Genomic DNA, 18,730 nt, shown 5'->3' on the forward strand with positions numbered 1-18,730 from the left:
TACAGATCTGCCTCATGGAGCCATAGGCACATTCCTTGAAAACCACAGAACACCCAAATGCCAACCACCAGGAAGAATACCTAGAAGAAAACAAGCCAAGGCCAATTACAGGACCTTGGATTTGAATGATTACATGTTCATATAAGGAACTGTCAATCCAACAAAGAAAACAAGCTCCATAAGACATATTTTCTACATATTTACTTGTAATCAAAAGGCAGAGAGATTAACAGGTATCAAACTTGGTATAAATGAATTAATCAGACTTGGTATAAATGAATTAAAAAGTTTATTAGCCATAGAAAAAAATTGATTCCTTAAAATCAGTTCTCATTAAGTTCCCTGTAAAACAGTAAGCTTACAGAAAATTTCTTTCTCATGAACAGACAATCACTATGCTTTTGGTCCAAGATATACTGGGTTGTTTTTTTTATTCCTTCTTCAGATGACAGACAGATGGACGTAGCCAAATCTATGAACGAGTGTACTTGCCCCAAATGTGCAACATAAATACAGAAGCGATGAACAGCAGACTCATAACCAACACTGGAACAGGGCCACTGAAAAGAAGAAGAAAAGGCATGCTTACTTTTAGTAATAATACATTACTATATTTCTAATACTAAAGATTGCCTGTCAGGGGGAGATGGGGAGAAGACCACCTAAGATTCATCCAAGAATATTATTTGCACCATTTAAAAATATTCCCAGGCCCTGGCCAGTGTCTCAGTGGTTAGAGTGTCAGCCTGCAGACCAAAGAGTCGTGGGTTCGATTCCCAGTCAAGGGCACATAACTGAGTTGAAGGTTCAATCCCTGTCCCTGGTTGGGGTGCATGCAGGAGGCAACCAATCATTATCTCTCTCTCACATTGGTGTTTCTCTCTCTGCTCCTTCTCCTTCCCTCCCTCCTTTCCATTCTCTCTAAAAATCAATGGAAAAAATATCCTTGGGTGAGGACTTAAAAAAAAATGTATTTTTCCCCCCAGAATCATTATTGTGGATATTTTGAAGGTATGGAGTCAGCATTGTGGTTATTTAGATAGGAGGAGTCCTTATCTTTAAGTAAAACATACTAAAATTATACAAATAAAATGATCTGATATCTTGAAGACACTAGTCTCTCTAATTTCATGTATTCAGTATTTTCCATAATAAAAAGAAAAACTTCCCCAAAGTCCTTCAGTGCAAATGATCCAATATAAAACTACTATTTCAAAGTAAGACTTATTCAAAGCCAACCTTCATTGTCTAACTACAATATACTAGGCCTACAAAGATGAAAATCTTAAGTTACAAAGTGTTTTCAAATATATGATCCCACTGATTAACAAACTTGTGACATAAACAAAACAAATATTTCATTTTATAGATAAGTAAAACTGAGGCCAGAGATCATTACTTGCCTAAGAACACAGCCAGATGAAAGGAGAGATCTGAACTCAGGGGTTCTGGTTTCACACATACTGCTCATTTTACTGCTTCAAGATTCCCATCTTCAAGGACAAAACATTCTAGGCAACATGTGTTAAGTCTGATTCATACTTACGAGTTTACTGTAGGAAGGAAATAGATTTTACCTATCAGCCCTTCTTTAAATCATTGACTTTAGTGAAATGTTATGGGCCCTGCCCTTTTGACTCTTCCTGTCAACACCAGTTTTGAAGAATTCAAGATGTCACTTCACCTCCCAGATACAACTAGGGAGTCCACAGTGGAATAGACCCCAGAAATCTTTGTGATTAAGGCAGTGGAGTAACCCAGTGGCACAGTAGAGTAACAGAGTCCACTAGTGGACAATGCACAGAGACCAATGTTCTTGCTATACTATTTTGTTCTTCCAAAATTTGTACAATTACAGGAGTAAACAAATTTAAAAATACATGGGAAGAGCCCTGGCCGGTGCTCAGTGGTTAGAGCACCGGCCCATGGACCAGAGAGTCCCAGGTTCGGTTCCCGCTAAGGGCACGTACCTCGGTTGCAGTTTGCCCCTGTCCCACTGGGGTCGTGTGGGTGGAAACCACTTGATGTGTCTCTCTCACATCAATGTTTCTCTCTCTCTTTCTCCCTTTCTCCCTCCCACTCTATCTGAAGATAAATGCAAACATGTCCTCGGGTAAGGGAGAAAAAAAAAAAAATACATGGGAAGAGACTTTTATCATGTTGCACTCAATCAAAGCCCCTGCTTTAAAGCAATGTTATAGTAACATCAGCCACAGAGCATAAAGCTGAAAATGGAGCTCTCAGAGTCCAAGTGCCAGAGTTTGCAAACCAACTCCATCATTTATGAGCTGTGACTGCGGCCTTATTACTTACCTTCTCCAAGCCTCAGTTTCATCATCTGTAAAGATGATCATACTACCTCTCTCATAGTTACTGAGGTATTAAATAAACAACCAATGCAAGCTTACTAATAAGCTCACAGAAAATGATACCACTATCAACCTGAAAAAAATTCTAAACTCCTATAAGAGCCAACAACAAACTCTAAGATGTTACTTGACTGCTCCAAGATGTGGATTTGTGGATACAAATTCCCAACTGTGTCCTTTTACCATCTCTCCAGTGTCATGAGACTGAGCTTTAGCTTTACGACACTCTGAGGAACTGTTTGTAGCAATTCCTGGGAGTCCTCAAGCAGTGGCAACACGCAAGCCTGGCTGCACACCAGCAGAAAGCCCAGAGCCAGCACAAGCCAGACCCCCACAGGAGAACAGCTTTTACCACCTTCTTAAGAAAGGTTTAAAAGGAGTCCCCTGGATACCCTAAAGAGCAAGGCACTTTAAAATCTCTCTGAAATACTCAGAAAAATTAGCTTTAATGAAGACCCGAAGGTTGTCTAAATGCTGCCAACGCATATATCCTGACCCCAAGAATGAATTACTGAATACATTCTCACCTTACCATACAAGTCTTTAAATTTGTGATCCAAGCCAAGCTATTGGTCAATTAAACTAATCCAAATAAATCTAATTTTGTCTCTTTTCTACCAGACAGACAGATGGAGCACAGGACTGGACAGTCAGAAGCTCTGGCCCCAGCTCTCGCTAGAAATGAGCTTTTCCTCTCTAAACCTGAGCTTCTGAACCTGCAGGGCTATGCGAGTAAGAGTTGTCATTATTCCAATTCCTTATCCAATTTCTGGGTCGAATCAGGAACCAGCCGTAAACAGTAGCGTCCTAGAGCCGACTTGATCAGAAACCTGTGAGATTTGGTCTGCCACACAGTACCAGAAACCCTGGAGAATGAGGTGAGCAAGACATGGGGACAGGGGTTCCCCAAATGCCTATTTCCCATCATTTTATGAGCACTCTGAGGCCTACAAACTTGGGAAGTGGTATGTTCACCCCAAAGTCTACTCACCACCCACAAAAGGCAAGAAGGCCAAAGAACTTTTGTAACACGGTCTAATGCAGAAACTTCCATATCAGCTTATGCTTCCACCTTGTATTCAAATGATTACTCCTCTTCCTTAGTGTGGGACAAGAATGCCAAATGAAGAGCAATTTCATCTGATTAAGCAGTTTGCCCTCCAGTTCTCTCTGTTCCCATCATCTATTTGGGCCTAGCTACATGAAGATCTTCCCTCGCTTTCACTCAGCCCACGAAGAGATACCATTCCAGGCCCTACACTAAGTGGTTGATACATGGACACACCAAACCCAGCCCGCCTGGCACAAATGACGCCATGTGTACTGGAAATCTCATCAAAGCCAGCACCACGGTGGCAGAGAGAGTGCTGCCAAACAGCTCTGTGAACTGGCCAGAAACACACGGTCTGCTCCCAGACTTACACTTTGAGGCCAGGAGAATCTTCTGTGTAGAACCGCCACATCCCCCCAGTGCCTGCTGAGGTCGTGCGGCCTGCGCTCCTTGTTCCACAACTGGCATTTTTCCTGTTAAGAGAAAAAATGTTACAAACAGCCTTTTGGGGAAACTCTTTTAATGGCATTATAACATATGCCACCATTGCACTGTTAAAGAACCAAAACAGGTAAATACTTTTCCTTTTGTTAGGACACCCAAGTTCTTGTTTTCACTCCACTGGCCATGATAACCACCATGAACTGAGTACCTGCCAGATGCAACCCATACAACCCTGGAAAATCGTTACCATTTCTGTTTTATAAAAGAAGAAAATGAGGCTCAGAAAAGATTAAGCAAAGTGCCTACCTACAGCCACACAGGCAGCAGGTAGCTAAGCTGGGCTGAGGGCCCAGTTCTGACTCCAGAGCCCATCCACTTGCCCAAACATATGGGCACCTCATATGGAAAATGTATTTCAATTTCTCCTCACATGTATCGGTGAAGTCAAGTAACAAACCGTTACTTTAAAATGCCCGGAATCTATATACAGTGCACCTCTGAACAGCATGGGCTTGAACTATACTGTGTAGGTTGGTCCACTTACACGAAGTTCTTTTTTTCCCAATACCATTAAATGTATTTTCTCTTCTTTATGATTTTTTAAATAACATTTTGTTTTCTCTAGCTTACTTTATTGTAAGAATACAGTATAACGTATATAACATAAAAAATGTGTTAATCAAATGTTTATGTTATCAATAAGGCTTCTGGCCAACAGTAGTCTATTAGTAGTTAAGGTTTTGAGGAATCAAAAGTATACGTGGATTTTTTACTACAGGGGAAGGGGGAGGTGCCCCTAAACCCCATGTTGTTCAAGGGTCAACTGTAATCTGACTTTTAAATTACTTAAAAATATTTTTAAATTACTGTATTTGCTACTAAAGAGACAAAAATATTAAGATTTAATTATAATCCAGGTCCCAAAATGGAACATACATTTTACAAGAAATTATTTTGTAATCTGTTTTCACTATTTTGATATATCCTAAATCCTGGACGGAGAGACAGGATATGAAAATGTGCCCTCACAAGGAGCTCAAGGCTCGCGAGCTGGGCTGTGTGAGGCCTCGGCCCTGGCGTACAGAAGCAGCCGGACAGCACCTACACCACCGGCCAGGAGCAGGCCTGGGGAGCCCTGTGGCTCCCCTCCTCGGTCACGGGGCGGCCCCCCAACAACAACTCTTCGGTGAAGCACTACTCCAATCCCACTTCTCATCTCACCCAGCGCTGCAGCGCTACAGCCTGGGCATGAGTAGTACGTGTGAGAGGAGAAGCTGGAAGAAACCTTCGTCAGCCCGTTCATAAGAAATCCTAGGTAAGGGGAAAGGAAGAGAAGAGGGAAACTCGGTCCCATTACTGTCCCTCATCATTAACCAAATTCCAGTACCCCCTCCCTTCACATTCCATCCCAGTTATCTGTGGGTTAGGAGAAAACAGAAGTGAAAACTTTATCCCTGCCATCTCTTCTCACTGCCCTCCCAAATCTGATCCTAGCCCCACCTCGCCCTGCCATGCTGTCCCCCACACTCCAATGCCAGAGCAGGGAGCATGCCCTGCTGCACGGATTGAAAGCGTGGAGTCTTGGTTCCAGTCTGGGTTCCAGCAGAAGAGCTGTGTTCGTGCTAGAACCTTGAGGGTAGTCAGTGTCAAACAATGATTTCGGTTTACTGTCCTAAAAAGATTATATTTCAGACACATTAATTATAGGTTTTATGGTGGCCTGGGAATGTATAGCTCCATTTGTATGACTGTTTCAGGGCTGGAATGGGAAAACCGATTGTAAACAGCAAACATATGGCACAGGGATTTACAGAGTAATCCATATACCTAGAAGAGCTTCCACACACAGATACATACTTTTAACCTGTGGGGTGGGCACCTGAAATTTTCCTCCTTGTTCATAAAAGGGAACTTGAGTTAGACAGTAAACCCAGTGTGGACACAGTAAATCATGGGCTGGGGCAGGACTAGGACCCATGTGCTTCCCACTATTCTCACAACCTCCCAACTTTAGGTCCTGTCTTCAAAGTCTCCTGGAATTGCAGGAGTTCGAAAGAAGCAGTCTGGCCTCTTGTAAGATTTCTTACATCGACTGGCACATGGAACACAAAAGAGTTTAAAAGTCGGGACTCCTAGAAATACCAAAAGTATTCAAAATACCTCCCATCGCCTCCCCACTGGGAAGTAGGCAGAGGATAATAGAGCCCACTTGCCTCTCTACTTGGGGTCTATTTTACCCCTTTTTCTCTGGCCACTGTGTAACTGCCTCCCTCTTCCTATACCTTAACACGATGGTTTCCACAACTGACTTTTTTTTTTTAATCCTCACCTGAGGACATTTTTCCATATTTTGTTCAGATAGAGTGGGAGGGGGGGGAGAGAGAGAGAGAGAGAGAGAAACATCGACGTGAAAGGGACACATCAAGTGGCTGCCACCTGCATGACCAACCAGGCAACCAGGGCCGGGAACAAACTGCAACCAAGGTACATGCCCTTAGCGGGAACTGAACCTGGGTCTCTCTGGACTGACCACAGGCTGATGCTCTAACTGCTGAGCCAAACTGGCCAGGGCTCCACAACTGACTTTTTATGTACTTTGTTCTAACATGATGGCCTCCTGGCCGCTCCTCAAAGTCAACCTCATTCCCACCTCAGAGTCTTTACACTGAACCGTTCCTTCTGTCTAGGAAGGGCTGTTCCTCCCCGGACCGTCGCATGATTTCCTCCCTTGCTTCTGTCAGGTCTCCACTTAAAAGGTCACGTACTCTGACCACCCTGTCTAAAACAGCTGTCCACCCACACCCTAACCCACCACTCTCGATCCCCTACCCAGCATTACTTTTCTGCATAGCCTGTCTTGCTTGAAATTACATTATTTATTTATTTATTTATTTGCCTTGCTTATGGTCTCCCATACTGGAATATAAGGTTCATAAGGCCAAACCCTGATTATCTTGTTCACAGATATATCCTCAGAGCTGGTACAATGCCTGGCATGTACCCTCAATAACTATTTGATGACAACCTTAATATCCCTGGCTATTCCTTCATCTTAATATCCCTGATTCCCATTAACCCTGCTTGAACACTGGAGCATTTTACAGCTTTATAGTATACAATGCATTATTGCTCCTTTTCATCCTCATAGCAATCTCCTTTTATACTCTACTAAAGACAGCAAGGACTCCACCCCTGATCTGACCCGAAATCCCTTGTTTCTTCTCCAAGGTACTATCTCTACTGCCTCACTGAGCATGGAAAGAGAATGCAAATGTGCACACCACATAATCCAAAGCATTATCTTCAACTTTTCCGTATAGACTTACAAAGCAAGATATTGTCTTAGCCAGCCAACACCTATTACATCACACGCATTAAGTAACACTTAAAGGGTGCCAAAACTCTGGAAGGAAACACTGTAGTCTCTCTCAGTATGTACAACCATGGTCTGTCTACTTACTCTAGCGCCAGCCATACTGAACTCTAAATGGCATCAACACCCACAACTTGAAAAGCTGCACCTGTTGTCAAATGTTTAAGTTCCTCCACTTCACTTGGCAGCAGTTTTTTCATTTTTATTACATAAATATGTTATTTCATTATCTTATTTACACATGATAAACATGTGACTTTGTGTGTTTTTTCTTTAAAAATTCTCAGATGGCCAAAGTTCCCTGCCACAGTACTATCATTTCTTATTAACCAGATCCACTTTCTAAGGAACCATACCTACAGGACATGTTTCCATTCCAGCACAAAGAATCTCTGAATACAACATGGAAAGGCGACAGCGATCCAAACCCGTATAACCCAAGCAGTCTGACATACTTTCTAGCTGGTCCATCCCAGCCTTCCCTTGAACATCGCAGTGACAAGGAAATCTCAATGGTTCAGGACAGTCTTACCATTTCACACAACTATATCAGAATTGCTTTCCTTCGAGCTAAAATCTGTCTCATGTCAATTCAAGTTATGAGTTTTATATTTAGCTACTGTAGCCAACAAGAATAATCTCATCACTCTTCACATCCTTATGAACAGTTTTCATGTATCCCTTCAAGGTCTTACCCTCTCTAGATAAAACCCTACTAGTTCCTTCAAAAATCCCAAGACAACAGGGTTGCTTGATTCCTTTCTTCCTTTATCATTTATTATATAAGGTCTCACAGTAGAACAGAGATGGACTTAGGCAGTTTCTTTCAAAGTCTAATACAGAAACAAATGATATTACCTTGACATGAACAAAATACTTTGAGAGCAAAAGGGAAAGCTACTTTTGGAGGAAGGCCTCAGCAGGAAATAAGCTCTGGGCTTAGTCTTAAGAGAATAAATAGATATGGGGGGGGGGAGGGGGCCTGTTCAGAGAACAGTAATAACTTCATTAATGCTGAATCAAAGGAGAGAGAAGAAAGGCTGATAGGCTGAAAAAAATCACCAAGAATCATGCTACCCCTCCTTTTTTTTAAGTTCAGCAAAAAGAAACTAAGCAGAAGAGTGACAGAACCAGAGCACAGGATAGACTGGAATGGAAATGGCCTGGAGAGTAGAAAAGTTATGTAGAAAATGCAAAAATCTAGATGAGATAAGTTGATGGCTTAACTAGGGCAGTAGAAATGGAGACAGAAAAGAAATGGCAAACAGGTTTCTGTGTATAATTTAAAGTCTGACAAATGACTGGACAGAGATAGAGCATAAGAGAAATCCAAGAAGACATTGAAGTTTTGGCTCTGGGTGAACGAGTGTGGAGCAGTACCATATGGAAGTACACAAATTAGCTGAGGGCGGGGTGGGGACAGTCAGAGATGAGCTTTGTGTCCAACAAGTCTTAAATTGAGTGTGTGTGGACCTGCAGAAATGTGGGTGCAGCCCTGGCCGGTTTGGCTCAGCGATTTTGGAGCATCGCCCTTCGGACCAGAGAGTCCCGGATTGGGTTCCCCCTAGAGGCACGTACCAAAAAAAAAAAAAAAAAGAAATGTGGGTGCAAAGCTCAGGTCCAGAGACACCAGTTCAATGATACAGTTTTCTCAAGTTGTCTCTAACCCTATTCCAATTTAACTTTCCTATTTTTTTATTTTTATTTTTCTTTATTGATTTTGGAAAGGAAGGGAGCGGGAGAGAGAGAGAGAAACATCAATGAGAGAGAGCATCAATTGGCTGCCTCTTGCATGCCCCCACTGGGGATCGGGCCCACAACATGCCCTGACCGGAAATCAACTGGCAACCTCTTAGTGCGCGGGTGGATGCTCATCCACTGAGCCACACTAGCTGGACTAACTTTCCTATTTTTAAGTGGTCGTCGAAACTGTGCAATGAGAAGAAAACGTTACCTTCCTTCCTAGACACAAAAGGCCAAAAAGGCTTTGGCTCCCATGGCCACGTCACCCGAGGCTCACTCTGTCTTGTGAATTTCGGTACTCTGGGGTCTCCTTCTAGGACCAGCGGATTCTTGGGCCTCATCTCTCCCAGCCCACAGCCAAGAGGGTCGCAGGGATCCTTACCTCTGCCGGACCGTGGAACCCGCCGCCCGGGCGGCCACTGCTTTACTGGGAGAGCGTCCCGAGGAGCCCACGTTAGTGCCACTGGGGGTCGGACCAGGCTGTGGAGGAAGATAAGGAGGCAGACGGGTGAGAGCCACCCGCCAGACCCCGGACCCCAGACCCCAGGCCCTGACAGCCAAGACTGGCACCTGCACGGGAAGGTGGGGAAAGCAAGGGAGTCAAGCAAGCAGGGCAAGGCGTAAGGCAGAAGTCAGGGCGCCTGCGAGAGACGGGGAGTAAGAGGGACGGCTGAGGTCACCATACCATGCTGGAAAGTGGAGGGTGGCAAGGGACCGGAGCAGACAGCTGGGAAGCGGTGCAGCACTCCCAGGAGTGGTGTCTGGAGGAACTGTTCAGGCCCCGCCCGCAGAACTGCTGGCAGGGTCTCTGGCTCCAAGGACGCCTGGGTCGTCCTACTACATGCCTTGTAGAAATTTTGCTACAGGCGACTTGGGCAGCTGCTGTGTGGGAAGTACAGATCTTCCGTCTTCTTCCTTTATATCACAGCGCCCTGCACAGAGTCCAGGTCCTACCAAGGGGAAGATATCGCCATGGTCAGAGGAGAGATTTTTCTCGGGCAGTTACTAGGCGTCCACAGATTTGTGCTGATGTGGCCTAAGCTACGCACGCGCGCCGCGGGGCGTGGTCAGCCCCGCCAGCTGGGAGCGGCGGAAGGAGCATGCGCATAAGTGCTTAAGGGCGCGGGGCGGCGCCGGCGCGACGCCTGGGCCATGGCGGAGAAGCAGGCTCGGGATGAGTTGGGCCCCAACCCGTCCGTGCTGTTCCTGCACCCAGACCTCGGCGTAGGCGGCGCGGAGCGGCTGGTGCTGGATGCGGCGCTGGCGCTGCAGGCGCGTGGCTGTAGCGTGAAGATCTGGACCGCACACTACGACCCGGGCCACTGCTTCGCGGAAAGCCGCGAACTGCCCATCCGCTGCGCGGGGGACTGGCTGCCGCGCAGCCTGGGTTGGGGCGGCCGCGGCGCCGCGGTGTGTGCCTACGTGCGCATGATTTTCCTGGCTCTCTACGTGCTGTTCCTCGGGGACGAGGAGTTCGACGTGGTCGTGTGCGACCAGGTGAGGTGACCACTCCGGGGCCTCGCCACGCCTTTTTTTTACTGAAGTTCACACTGCTTGACCTCTGATGACCCCTCCCGGTCTGCGGTTGGGAAAGATTGGAACTGATCTGGAGAGATCAGAGCTGGGAGTGACTGTAGGTCTCGAACTTCAGTGTGAACACATTTAAGTTGCGCACTACAGGGCCCCACCCTAAGAAGTTTCATCCAGGACCCCTGAGATGGGGCGCTGAAATCTACATTTTTCACTGGCACATCAGGTGATTCTGAAACACGTGGGCCTTGGGGCTCACCCCAAGACATAAGCATTAGAAGTCAGCCTTCAGTCACCTTTTACTTCTGAGTAACTCATGTCTTTCCTCCGCATTATTTCTGTTGACACTATTTCTAGGTCATGTGCATCACACTGTCTATAGCCTTTGCATCCAGGTCACCCCACTCCTCAGCAGTGTCATGTATTAAAACACCAAGCTACACATGGCATGTCCCCATTAAAACTTGAACACGGCTCTCCATTAGTCTTTGTAGAAAAGACCAAATTATTTTGCTTGATAAAGAATGTCCACCTGGGTCTGGGCTCTAACTATTCTAGACTCCTTGTCTTTCCCCCACCCCAACCTCAAAATTTTTTATTTTATTTTTAAAAGTAACATTTACTAGGACTAAAAAGTCAAGTAGTATAAAGAGTATAATATAAAAGTCCTATTCTAGTTCCTCTCCCTAAAGATAGTCACTGTTAACAGTTTCTCCTGTATCCTTACAGAAATTGCCTGGCTATACCAGCATGTGTGTCTGTTCATAGATGAATCTTACTTGTAATAATCAGAATTATGGTACTATCGGACAACTTGCTTTTTGTCACCCAAAATTTCTATTTGGGACACCTCATATATCAATATTAGAAAGTCACTTCATTCTTTGTAGTGGCTAGAAAATCTGCTCTCTTTTTTGTTTGTTTTAATGTGCCATAATTTATACATCATTTTTTAAAGGTCACTAAAATTGTGACCATTTTTTTTTATGAATAGATCAGGTTTACAATGAACCACCTTGTACTTTTTTTTAATAAAAAAAATTTTTTATTGACTTTAGAGAGAGGAAGGGAGAAGGAGAGAGAGAGAGAAACATCAATGAGAGAGAACATCTATTGGCTGCCTCCTGCATGCCCCCTACTGGGGACAGTGCCCACAACCTGGGCATGTGTCCTGATCGGGAATTGAACTGTGACCTCTTGGTGCATGGGTTGACGCTCAACCACTGAGCCACACCAGTCCGGCTGGACCTTCTCTTTGTACTTCCTCAAGTATGTCCTTTGGGTAACTTACCAGAATAAAAGTAGTAGGTCTAAGAGTTGTTAATTTTAATTGTCGATAGCTATTGTTAAATTTGCCTTCCAACAAGGTTGTTTCACTTTACTCTCCCACGTGTATGATAAGAGCATTTTGCTCCATGCTCCACCACACATTGGATGTTATCAACCATTTTAAATCTTGGCCACACTGATGGGGGAAATGCCATCACATTTGTATTTGTGTTTCTTTAATTATGACTCCTGAGTTACTTTTGATCATCTTTGCTTGCATGGAAGATACTTCTTTTTGAGAAATGTGGACATTTTTCCAAACTCCCTGCGTGCCTAACTAGTTAATAAGTATGAGGCAGCTGAGACTGCAGCGGATAGAGAAAAAACTGAGCTAGGAAGTAGGCACCTGGATTCAAGTTCCATTTATCTTCTACTTTCTACCTAAGTAGCTTTGGAAAGCTCACTTTCTGGTGTTATGTGAGCTGGAGATTAAGTGATTTATAAGATTATCCAACAGGAAAGTTTAGTAATGCCAGCATGTAGTTCATGTTCAGTAATGATTATGGTTAATATTTATTGAGCACATTTTATGTGCTAAATTCTTAAACGTTTTACATATCCCATTGCATTTAATAATCACAAAAAGAAAATATGTGGTTTTTGGTACTACCATTACATGGTACTTTGTCACCATGTTATAGAAGAGGAAACTGGGGCCCAGAGAGAGGTAGATTACTTGATCATGGTCACACAGCTAGCAGTGGAACTGAGATTCAAACCCTGGCAATCTTGATTCTGGAGCCTGCACTCTAAACTACTGTAGTTCATTCAGTTTCTGAGGAGGAAAAATACAGTAGAGCTGCTTTGTCCAGTGTGGTCACCACTAACTACAGGTGGCTATTGAGCACTTGAAATGTGGCTAATCAAACTGAAATGTGCTGTAAGTGTAAAGTACACACCTGATTTTACAGGTTTAATGCTGAAAAAGGTATCAAGTATTTTAACTTTTTTAGCGATTAAATTATTCAATAGTAATATTTTAGATAAATAAAATATATTAAAATTAATTTAACCCTTAAATTTTTTTAATGGGGTTACTAGAATTTCATTTCTATTGGACAGTGCTATTCTAGAGAAAACACTGGACTGGCAGCTTTTTTTTTTTTATCCTCACCCAAGGACATTTTTCCATTTTTTGTTCAGGTAGAGTGGGAGGGAGAGAGAGGAACAGAGAGAGAGAGAAGCGTCGATGTGAAAGGAACACATCGAGTGGCTGCCACCCGCACAACCGACCAGGGCCGGGGACAAACTGCAACCGAGGTACGCGCCCTTAGCGGGAACCGAACCCAGGTCTCTCAGGACTGCAGGCCGACGCTCTAACCGCTGAACCAAACTGGCCAGGGCTGGACTGGCAGCTTTAAATATTTAGCACACATCCAGAAAATGTCTACCAGCCTTTAATTCACTAGGCATTGGACTAGGTGAGAACTTGTAGGAACACAAAGCAGAATGAAACATTCCCCACAAGGAACCCACAGACCAGAAGGCAAGATGGGTGTCTGTTCTTTTGATTCAGTTAAAGTTTAGCTGACCGATCACATTATCTGTTATTGATTTTTGCTTTGATTAGGTGTCTGCCTGTATCCCAGTGTTCAAGCTGGCCAGACGGCGTAAGAAGATCTTGTTTTATTGTCACTTCCCAGATCTGCTTCTTACCAAGAGGGATTCTTTTCTTAAACGTCTGTACAGGGCCCCTATTGACTGGGTAGAAGAATACACCACAGGCATGGCTGACTGCATCTTGGTCAACAGCCAGTTCACAGCTGCCATATTTAAGAAAACATTTACATCCCTGTCTCATGTAGACCCCGGAATCCTCTACCCATCTCTGAATGTTACCAGCTTTGACTCAGCTATCCCTGAAAAGCTTGATGATCTAGTCCCAAAGGGGAAAAAATTCCTGTTCCTCTCCATCAACAGATATGAAAGGAAGAAAAATCTGACTTTGGCTCTAGAAGCCCTAGTAAAGCTGCGTGGAAGATTGACATCCCAAGACTGGGACAAGGTCCATCTGATCATGGCTGGTGGTTATGACGAGAGAGTCCTGGAGAACGTGGAACACTACCAGGAATTAAAGAAAATGGTCCAGCAGTTTGACCTTGACCAGTCTGTGACCTTCCTGCGCTCTTTCTCAGACAAACAGAAAATCTCACTCCTCCATGGCTGCACATGTGTGATTTACACACCAAGCAATGAACACTTTGGCATTGTCCCTTTGGAGGCCATGTACATGCAGTGCCCGGTCATTGCTGTTAACTCAGGAGGGCCCTTGGAGTCCATTGTCCACAGTGTCACAGGGTTTCTGTGTGAGCCTGACCCAGTGCACTTCTCAGAAGCAATTGAAAAGTTCATCCATGAACCTTCCTTAAAAGCCACAATGGGACTGGCTGGCAGAGCCAGGGTGAAGGAAAAGTTTTCCTCTGAAGCATTTACAGAACAGCTCTACCAGCATGTCACCAAACTGCTGGTATAATCAGATTCTTTTAAGGTCTTTATGCTACATTCATTAATATCATTTTATAGATTGTAGACCCAGTTTAAAACCATAAAAGAAACCTAGAATCTAGTGCTGAAGAGTTAAAAAAAAAAAAAATTACACTTGAATCTTGAATCTGAGCCACCTTCCTATATACCATACCGTCCTTAATACTTTTTCAGAAAAACAATCTTTTATGCTATAATAAGTCTGAGTCTTATCAGTATTGATTAAGATACAATGTAATTCCACTTGTTAATTATATTTTCTCTAGAGTATTACTGCTCTGCCTATAAATTGTGAGTCATATTGTGTCTTAATTGGTTTTGATAGTTTGTGTATCATTGTCAAAGTTGAAGAATTTGGCTTCATAACATAATGAGAACATGGTCACTCTGGTTCCCACTATCAGTGCACCTAAGTGGTCCCTGTCCTTTGGGAAGTTATAGTTAGTCATACCTTTGTCCGGATCCATAGCAAGAATGCTCTGTATGTTTCTTACAAAGATGATTTTATTGTATTTTTTCACACTGAAACAAGTCAATAGAAGATGTTTACCATAGGAAAAGACAATAAAATTAAATTTTGGCTTTTGTGATCTATACGTAGATATGACTGTCAAGCCTGAAGTCAGAAACCAAGAGTAAATTGGATGTTGAAGCGAAGAAGGAATGTTGTCACACATGTAGTGTTATATTGCTTAGATCTTATTTCTTTTTTTTTATCCTCACCCGAGGACATTTTTGCATTTATCTTCAGATAGAGTGGGAGGGAGAGATAGAGAAACATTGATGTGAGAGAGACATGAGTAGTTGCCCCCACACAACCCCAACTGGGCTGGGGACAAACTGCAACCGAGGTACGTGCCCTTAGCAGGAACCGAACCTGGGACCCTGGTTTGCAGGCCCACACTCTAACTGCTGAGCCAAACACACCAGGGCTTAGGGTTCATTTCTTCATGTCTTCTGATTCGTCAGCTGTGTTAACATTTCTGTGTTGTATTTAGTAAGATTCTACTAACTATAAGGCACAAATGTTTTTTACCCTTCAAGGCTTTCTTCAAGCCACTGCTGTGGAGCTTTCCTTGACCCTCCACCTATCTCCCAGAGTGCAAGTAATCATCCTCTTCCATGTAGTCTACCCCTTTTATGGCACTGGCCACTCATAGTTCATTGTTCACCTGTTGGTCTAAGTACAAATAAAGCACTTTTCAACAATCCCTTAAAGCTAAATTCATTTAAAAATAATAATAATAATAATAGCCAAGATTGCCCTGGCCAGTTTGGCTCAGCAGTTAGTGTCAGCCCGTGGACCAGAAAGTCCTGGGTTTGGTTCCTGCTGAGGGCACATACCTTGGTTGCAGTTGTCCCTGGCCCCAGTTAGGGTCATGTGGGTGGAAACCACTCGATGTGTCTCTCTCACATCAGTGTTTCTCTCTCTTCCTCTCTCCCTCCCGCTCTATCTGAAGATAAATGCAAAATGTTCTCGGGTGAGGATGGAAAGAAAAAAAAAATAGCCAAGATCACTAGCCAAAGGCTCCATATTAATCCATTCTAAGAGCACAGACCTGAAAGCTTTGGGCAAATTACTTTTCTCTGTGCCTCAGCTTCTTCACCTGTGAAGTGGGACAACTATACTATTGTACTTTTCTCATGGGGTGGTTATGATGGATTACAGTACCAAAAGGGAGTTCTTTAAAATGAATGTCAAATACAGTATATTGTCTTGTATGGAATGCAAAGTTCTGTTTTTTTCCTTTTCTTTGGTAATGTGAAATTTTACCATCCAGTAAAGTAGGTCATCCCCTTTCTGTAGCATGGTGCATATGTTTCTCAGGGAACTGCAATCTCAGAAAGGTCTGGTGGCTCTGACCACTGGGTTTAAGACAGACAGTTCTGATCCATAACTGATCATGCTCTGATCCATGATTGGCACTTACACATTCCAAGCACTAAAACGTTTGCCTATTTGACCTTTCTTTTTTTTTTTTTATCCTCACCCGAGGACATTTTTCCATTTTTTATACAGATAGAGTGGGAGGGAGAGAGAGGGAAACATCGATGTGAAACGGACACATCGAGTGGCTGCCACCCGCACGATCAACCAGGGCCTGGGACAAACTGCAACCGAGATACATGCCCTTAGCGGGAACCGAACCAGGGTCTCTCCGGACCGCAGGCAGACGCTCCAACTGCTGAGCCAAACCGGCCAGGGCAGACCTTTTTTTTTCACATTCTTCCAAAACAGGCTACATGGACTCATAGGCCTTGAGTTTAATTCCCCTTCATTGTCTTAAGCCCTAACAGGTGACAATAAGACTATCCATTTGGGAAAGATGCAGAGCCGTGCCTGCCAGGAGCTTCCAGCTTCTGATACATTGACCTCTGGCTCCTGGATCTAGAATGGAACTTTGCCCATAGGAGTATTTACATCTTCCAAAACTAAGCTGAAGTTAGGGAAAAGGGAAGCACAGAACAAAGTGAATTATCTATGCTCTTACCAATAGTAATTCTAGCATTTACTGTGTGCTGATCATGATATGAGATGCATAGCAGAAGATGGTGGCATGCAGGACTGGAGTGAGGGTGAGTGTGTGAGAGAGAGTGTGAGTGGACAAGTAACCTCGAGCAGTGCAGAAACGTGGGGCAAAGGGTTCCTGTGCTGTGGACAGGGAGCAGCCAGCTACTGCGGTAAGTGGCTTGTTGGGGCACTTCCTGTGAAGCTGGAAGGCCCCACTGTTTTGGGAGATTCCTGGTTTTCTCTGAGAGTAGGCAGCAGGAGCGGCTAGGGCCAACTGACCTGAGTCCACCAGTGAACCTTGCACCATCGGACCAGTGGACCCCGTTGTGTCAACGCAGACCAGTGCACAGTAGCGGCACTGTCAAGGTGCCTGCTGCAGGAGCCGAGCACTGTTCCCCATAGCAGCAACCTGATCAGAGCCCAGCACCACCCCCAGCAGCAGTAGTGCCAGCGTGGGAGCCCAGCACCTTCCCCCACAGCAACAGTGACTGGACAGGAGTTGAGCCTCACCCCCAGCAGCAGCTGAGGCTCAGGAGCCAAGACACACCCAAGCAACAGTAGCACCACCACCTTGGGAGCCCAGCACCTTCCCCCACAGCAGCAGTGACTGGGTGGGAGTGGAGCCCCACCCCCAACAGCACCTGAGGCTTGGGAGGCCTCAGCAGCTGAGGCTCAGAAGTGGACATTCATCCCGAGGCAGCAGCACAGATTGGCAGCTGAGACCCATCCCCAGCAGGATCAGCAGAGGCTGATCAGAAGCAGTGCCACAGCCCAAACAGCAAGACTTGGGCAGTCGAGACCTGCCCCCGACAACTGCAGCAGCAGATTTGGAGTGGAGCCCCTCCTCCAGCAGCAGCAAAGTCCCAGGAGCTAAGCATCCTCAGCCCCTAACAGTAGCAGAGGATTGAGAGTGCCCCCTGGCAACAGCAGCAGCAGTAGTAGTGCAAACCAGGAGCTGACACATGCCCCAGCAGCATCAGCAGTGACTGATCAGAAGCTGAGCCCCACCAGGCAGCAGCACACCAGCTGGACCCATCCGCCCCAGCAACACCTACTACAACAGACCATTACCAGTCGCCAGTTGTCAATCCTCCAGGACCCACAGTAGACAAGAGGCGCCACACACCAAAACAGTCTGGGAGGCACAGCAGCCTTATTTGATACACACTGACCTGCCTACCTATCCCAACATCCCTCACCAGGCCTAGAACTACCAGATTGCTAAAACAGTGAGACAAAGAAACAACACCCAAATGAAAGAAAAGGTGGAATCACCAGAAAAGGAACTACAGGAAATGGAAGAAAGCAATTTGTCAGATAAACAATTCAAAGCAGTGATTATAACGGTGTTCAAACAATTTAGTGAGAACCACAAGCAACTTAATAACAATTATAAAGAGCTCAGTGGGAACTACATCAACTTAAAAAAAGAGGTAGACACTATGAATAAAAATCAAGAGGAAATAAAGAATGACATAGCTGATATGAAAAATACCTTAAAAGGTCTTAATAGTAGATTAGAAGAAGCTGAAGACTGAATCAGCAAGTTACAAGGCAAGGTAGAAAAAAACACACGGCCCTGGCCGGTTTGGCTCGGCAGTTAGAGCATCAGCCTGTGGTCCAGAGAGACCTGGGTTTGGTTCCTGCTAAGGGCATGTACCACAGTTACAGTTTGTCCCCAGCCCTGGTTGGGTTGTGTGCGTGGCAGCCATTCCATGTGTCCCTTTCACGTCAATTTCTCTCTCTCTCTCTCTTTCTCCCCTGCCCCCCTCTCCCTCTCTCTCCCTCCTACTCTATCTGAACAAAAAGTGGAAAAGTGTCCTTGGGTGAGGATTAAAAAAAAAAGAAAAAAACACTCAAATAGTTCAGCCAGTGTGGCTCAGTGGTTGAGCATC

The 18,730-nt window shown here is 44.7% G+C and overlaps 2 protein-coding genes across 2 annotated transcripts; one reads left to right on the plus strand and one right to left on the minus strand.

Moving 5' to 3' along the window:
- Positions 1-269: 269 nt before the first annotated feature.
- Positions 270-9,803, minus strand: SEC61B (SEC61 translocon subunit beta). The gene is made up of 4 exons (XM_036261422.1): positions 9,666-9,803; positions 9,363-9,460; positions 3,792-3,893; positions 270-560 (listed from the first exon to the last, which is right to left on the minus strand). The coding sequence occupies exons 1-4, from the start codon at positions 9,666-9,668 to the stop codon at positions 473-475; spliced, it is 291 nt and encodes a 96-aa protein (XP_036117315.1). The 5' UTR covers positions 9,669-9,803; the 3' UTR covers positions 270-472.
- Positions 9,804-10,132: 329 nt separating this feature from the next.
- ALG2 (ALG2 alpha-1,3/1,6-mannosyltransferase) lies at positions 10,133-15,101 on the plus strand. The gene is made up of 2 exons (XM_036261364.1): positions 10,133-10,477; positions 13,410-15,101. The coding sequence occupies exons 1-2, from the start codon at positions 10,133-10,135 to the stop codon at positions 14,310-14,312; spliced, it is 1,248 nt and encodes a 415-aa protein (XP_036117257.1). The 3' UTR covers positions 14,313-15,101.
- Positions 15,102-18,730: the final 3,629 nt, after the last annotated feature.

The sequence above is a fragment of the Molossus molossus genome, unplaced genomic scaffold (genome assembly GCF_014108415.1).
Source record: "Molossus molossus isolate mMolMol1 unplaced genomic scaffold, mMolMol1.p scaffold_m16_p_14, whole genome shotgun sequence".
NCBI classification, from domain to species: domain Eukaryota; kingdom Metazoa; phylum Chordata; class Mammalia; order Chiroptera; family Molossidae; genus Molossus; species Molossus molossus.

Excerpts from the sequence above, each read along its gene's own strand:
- ALG2 (XM_036261364.1), top strand. The coding sequence starts at position 10,133 with ATGGCGGAGAAGCAGGCTCGGGATGAGTTGGGCCCCAACCCGTCCGTG. Across the intron at positions 10,478-13,409 it reads ACGTGGTCGTGTGCGACCAG|GTGTCTGCCTGTATCCCAGT; the intron begins GTGAGGTGACCA and ends TGCTTTGATTAG.
- SEC61B (XM_036261422.1), bottom strand. Across the intron at positions 3,894-9,362 it reads GGTTCCACGGTCCGGCAGAG|GAAAAATGCCAGTTGTGGAA; the intron begins GTAAGGATCCCT and ends TTCTCTTAACAG. Across the intron at positions 561-3,791 it reads GATTCTCCTGGCCTCAAAGT|TGGCCCTGTTCCAGTGTTGG; the intron begins GTAAGTCTGGGA and ends TCTTCTTTTCAG.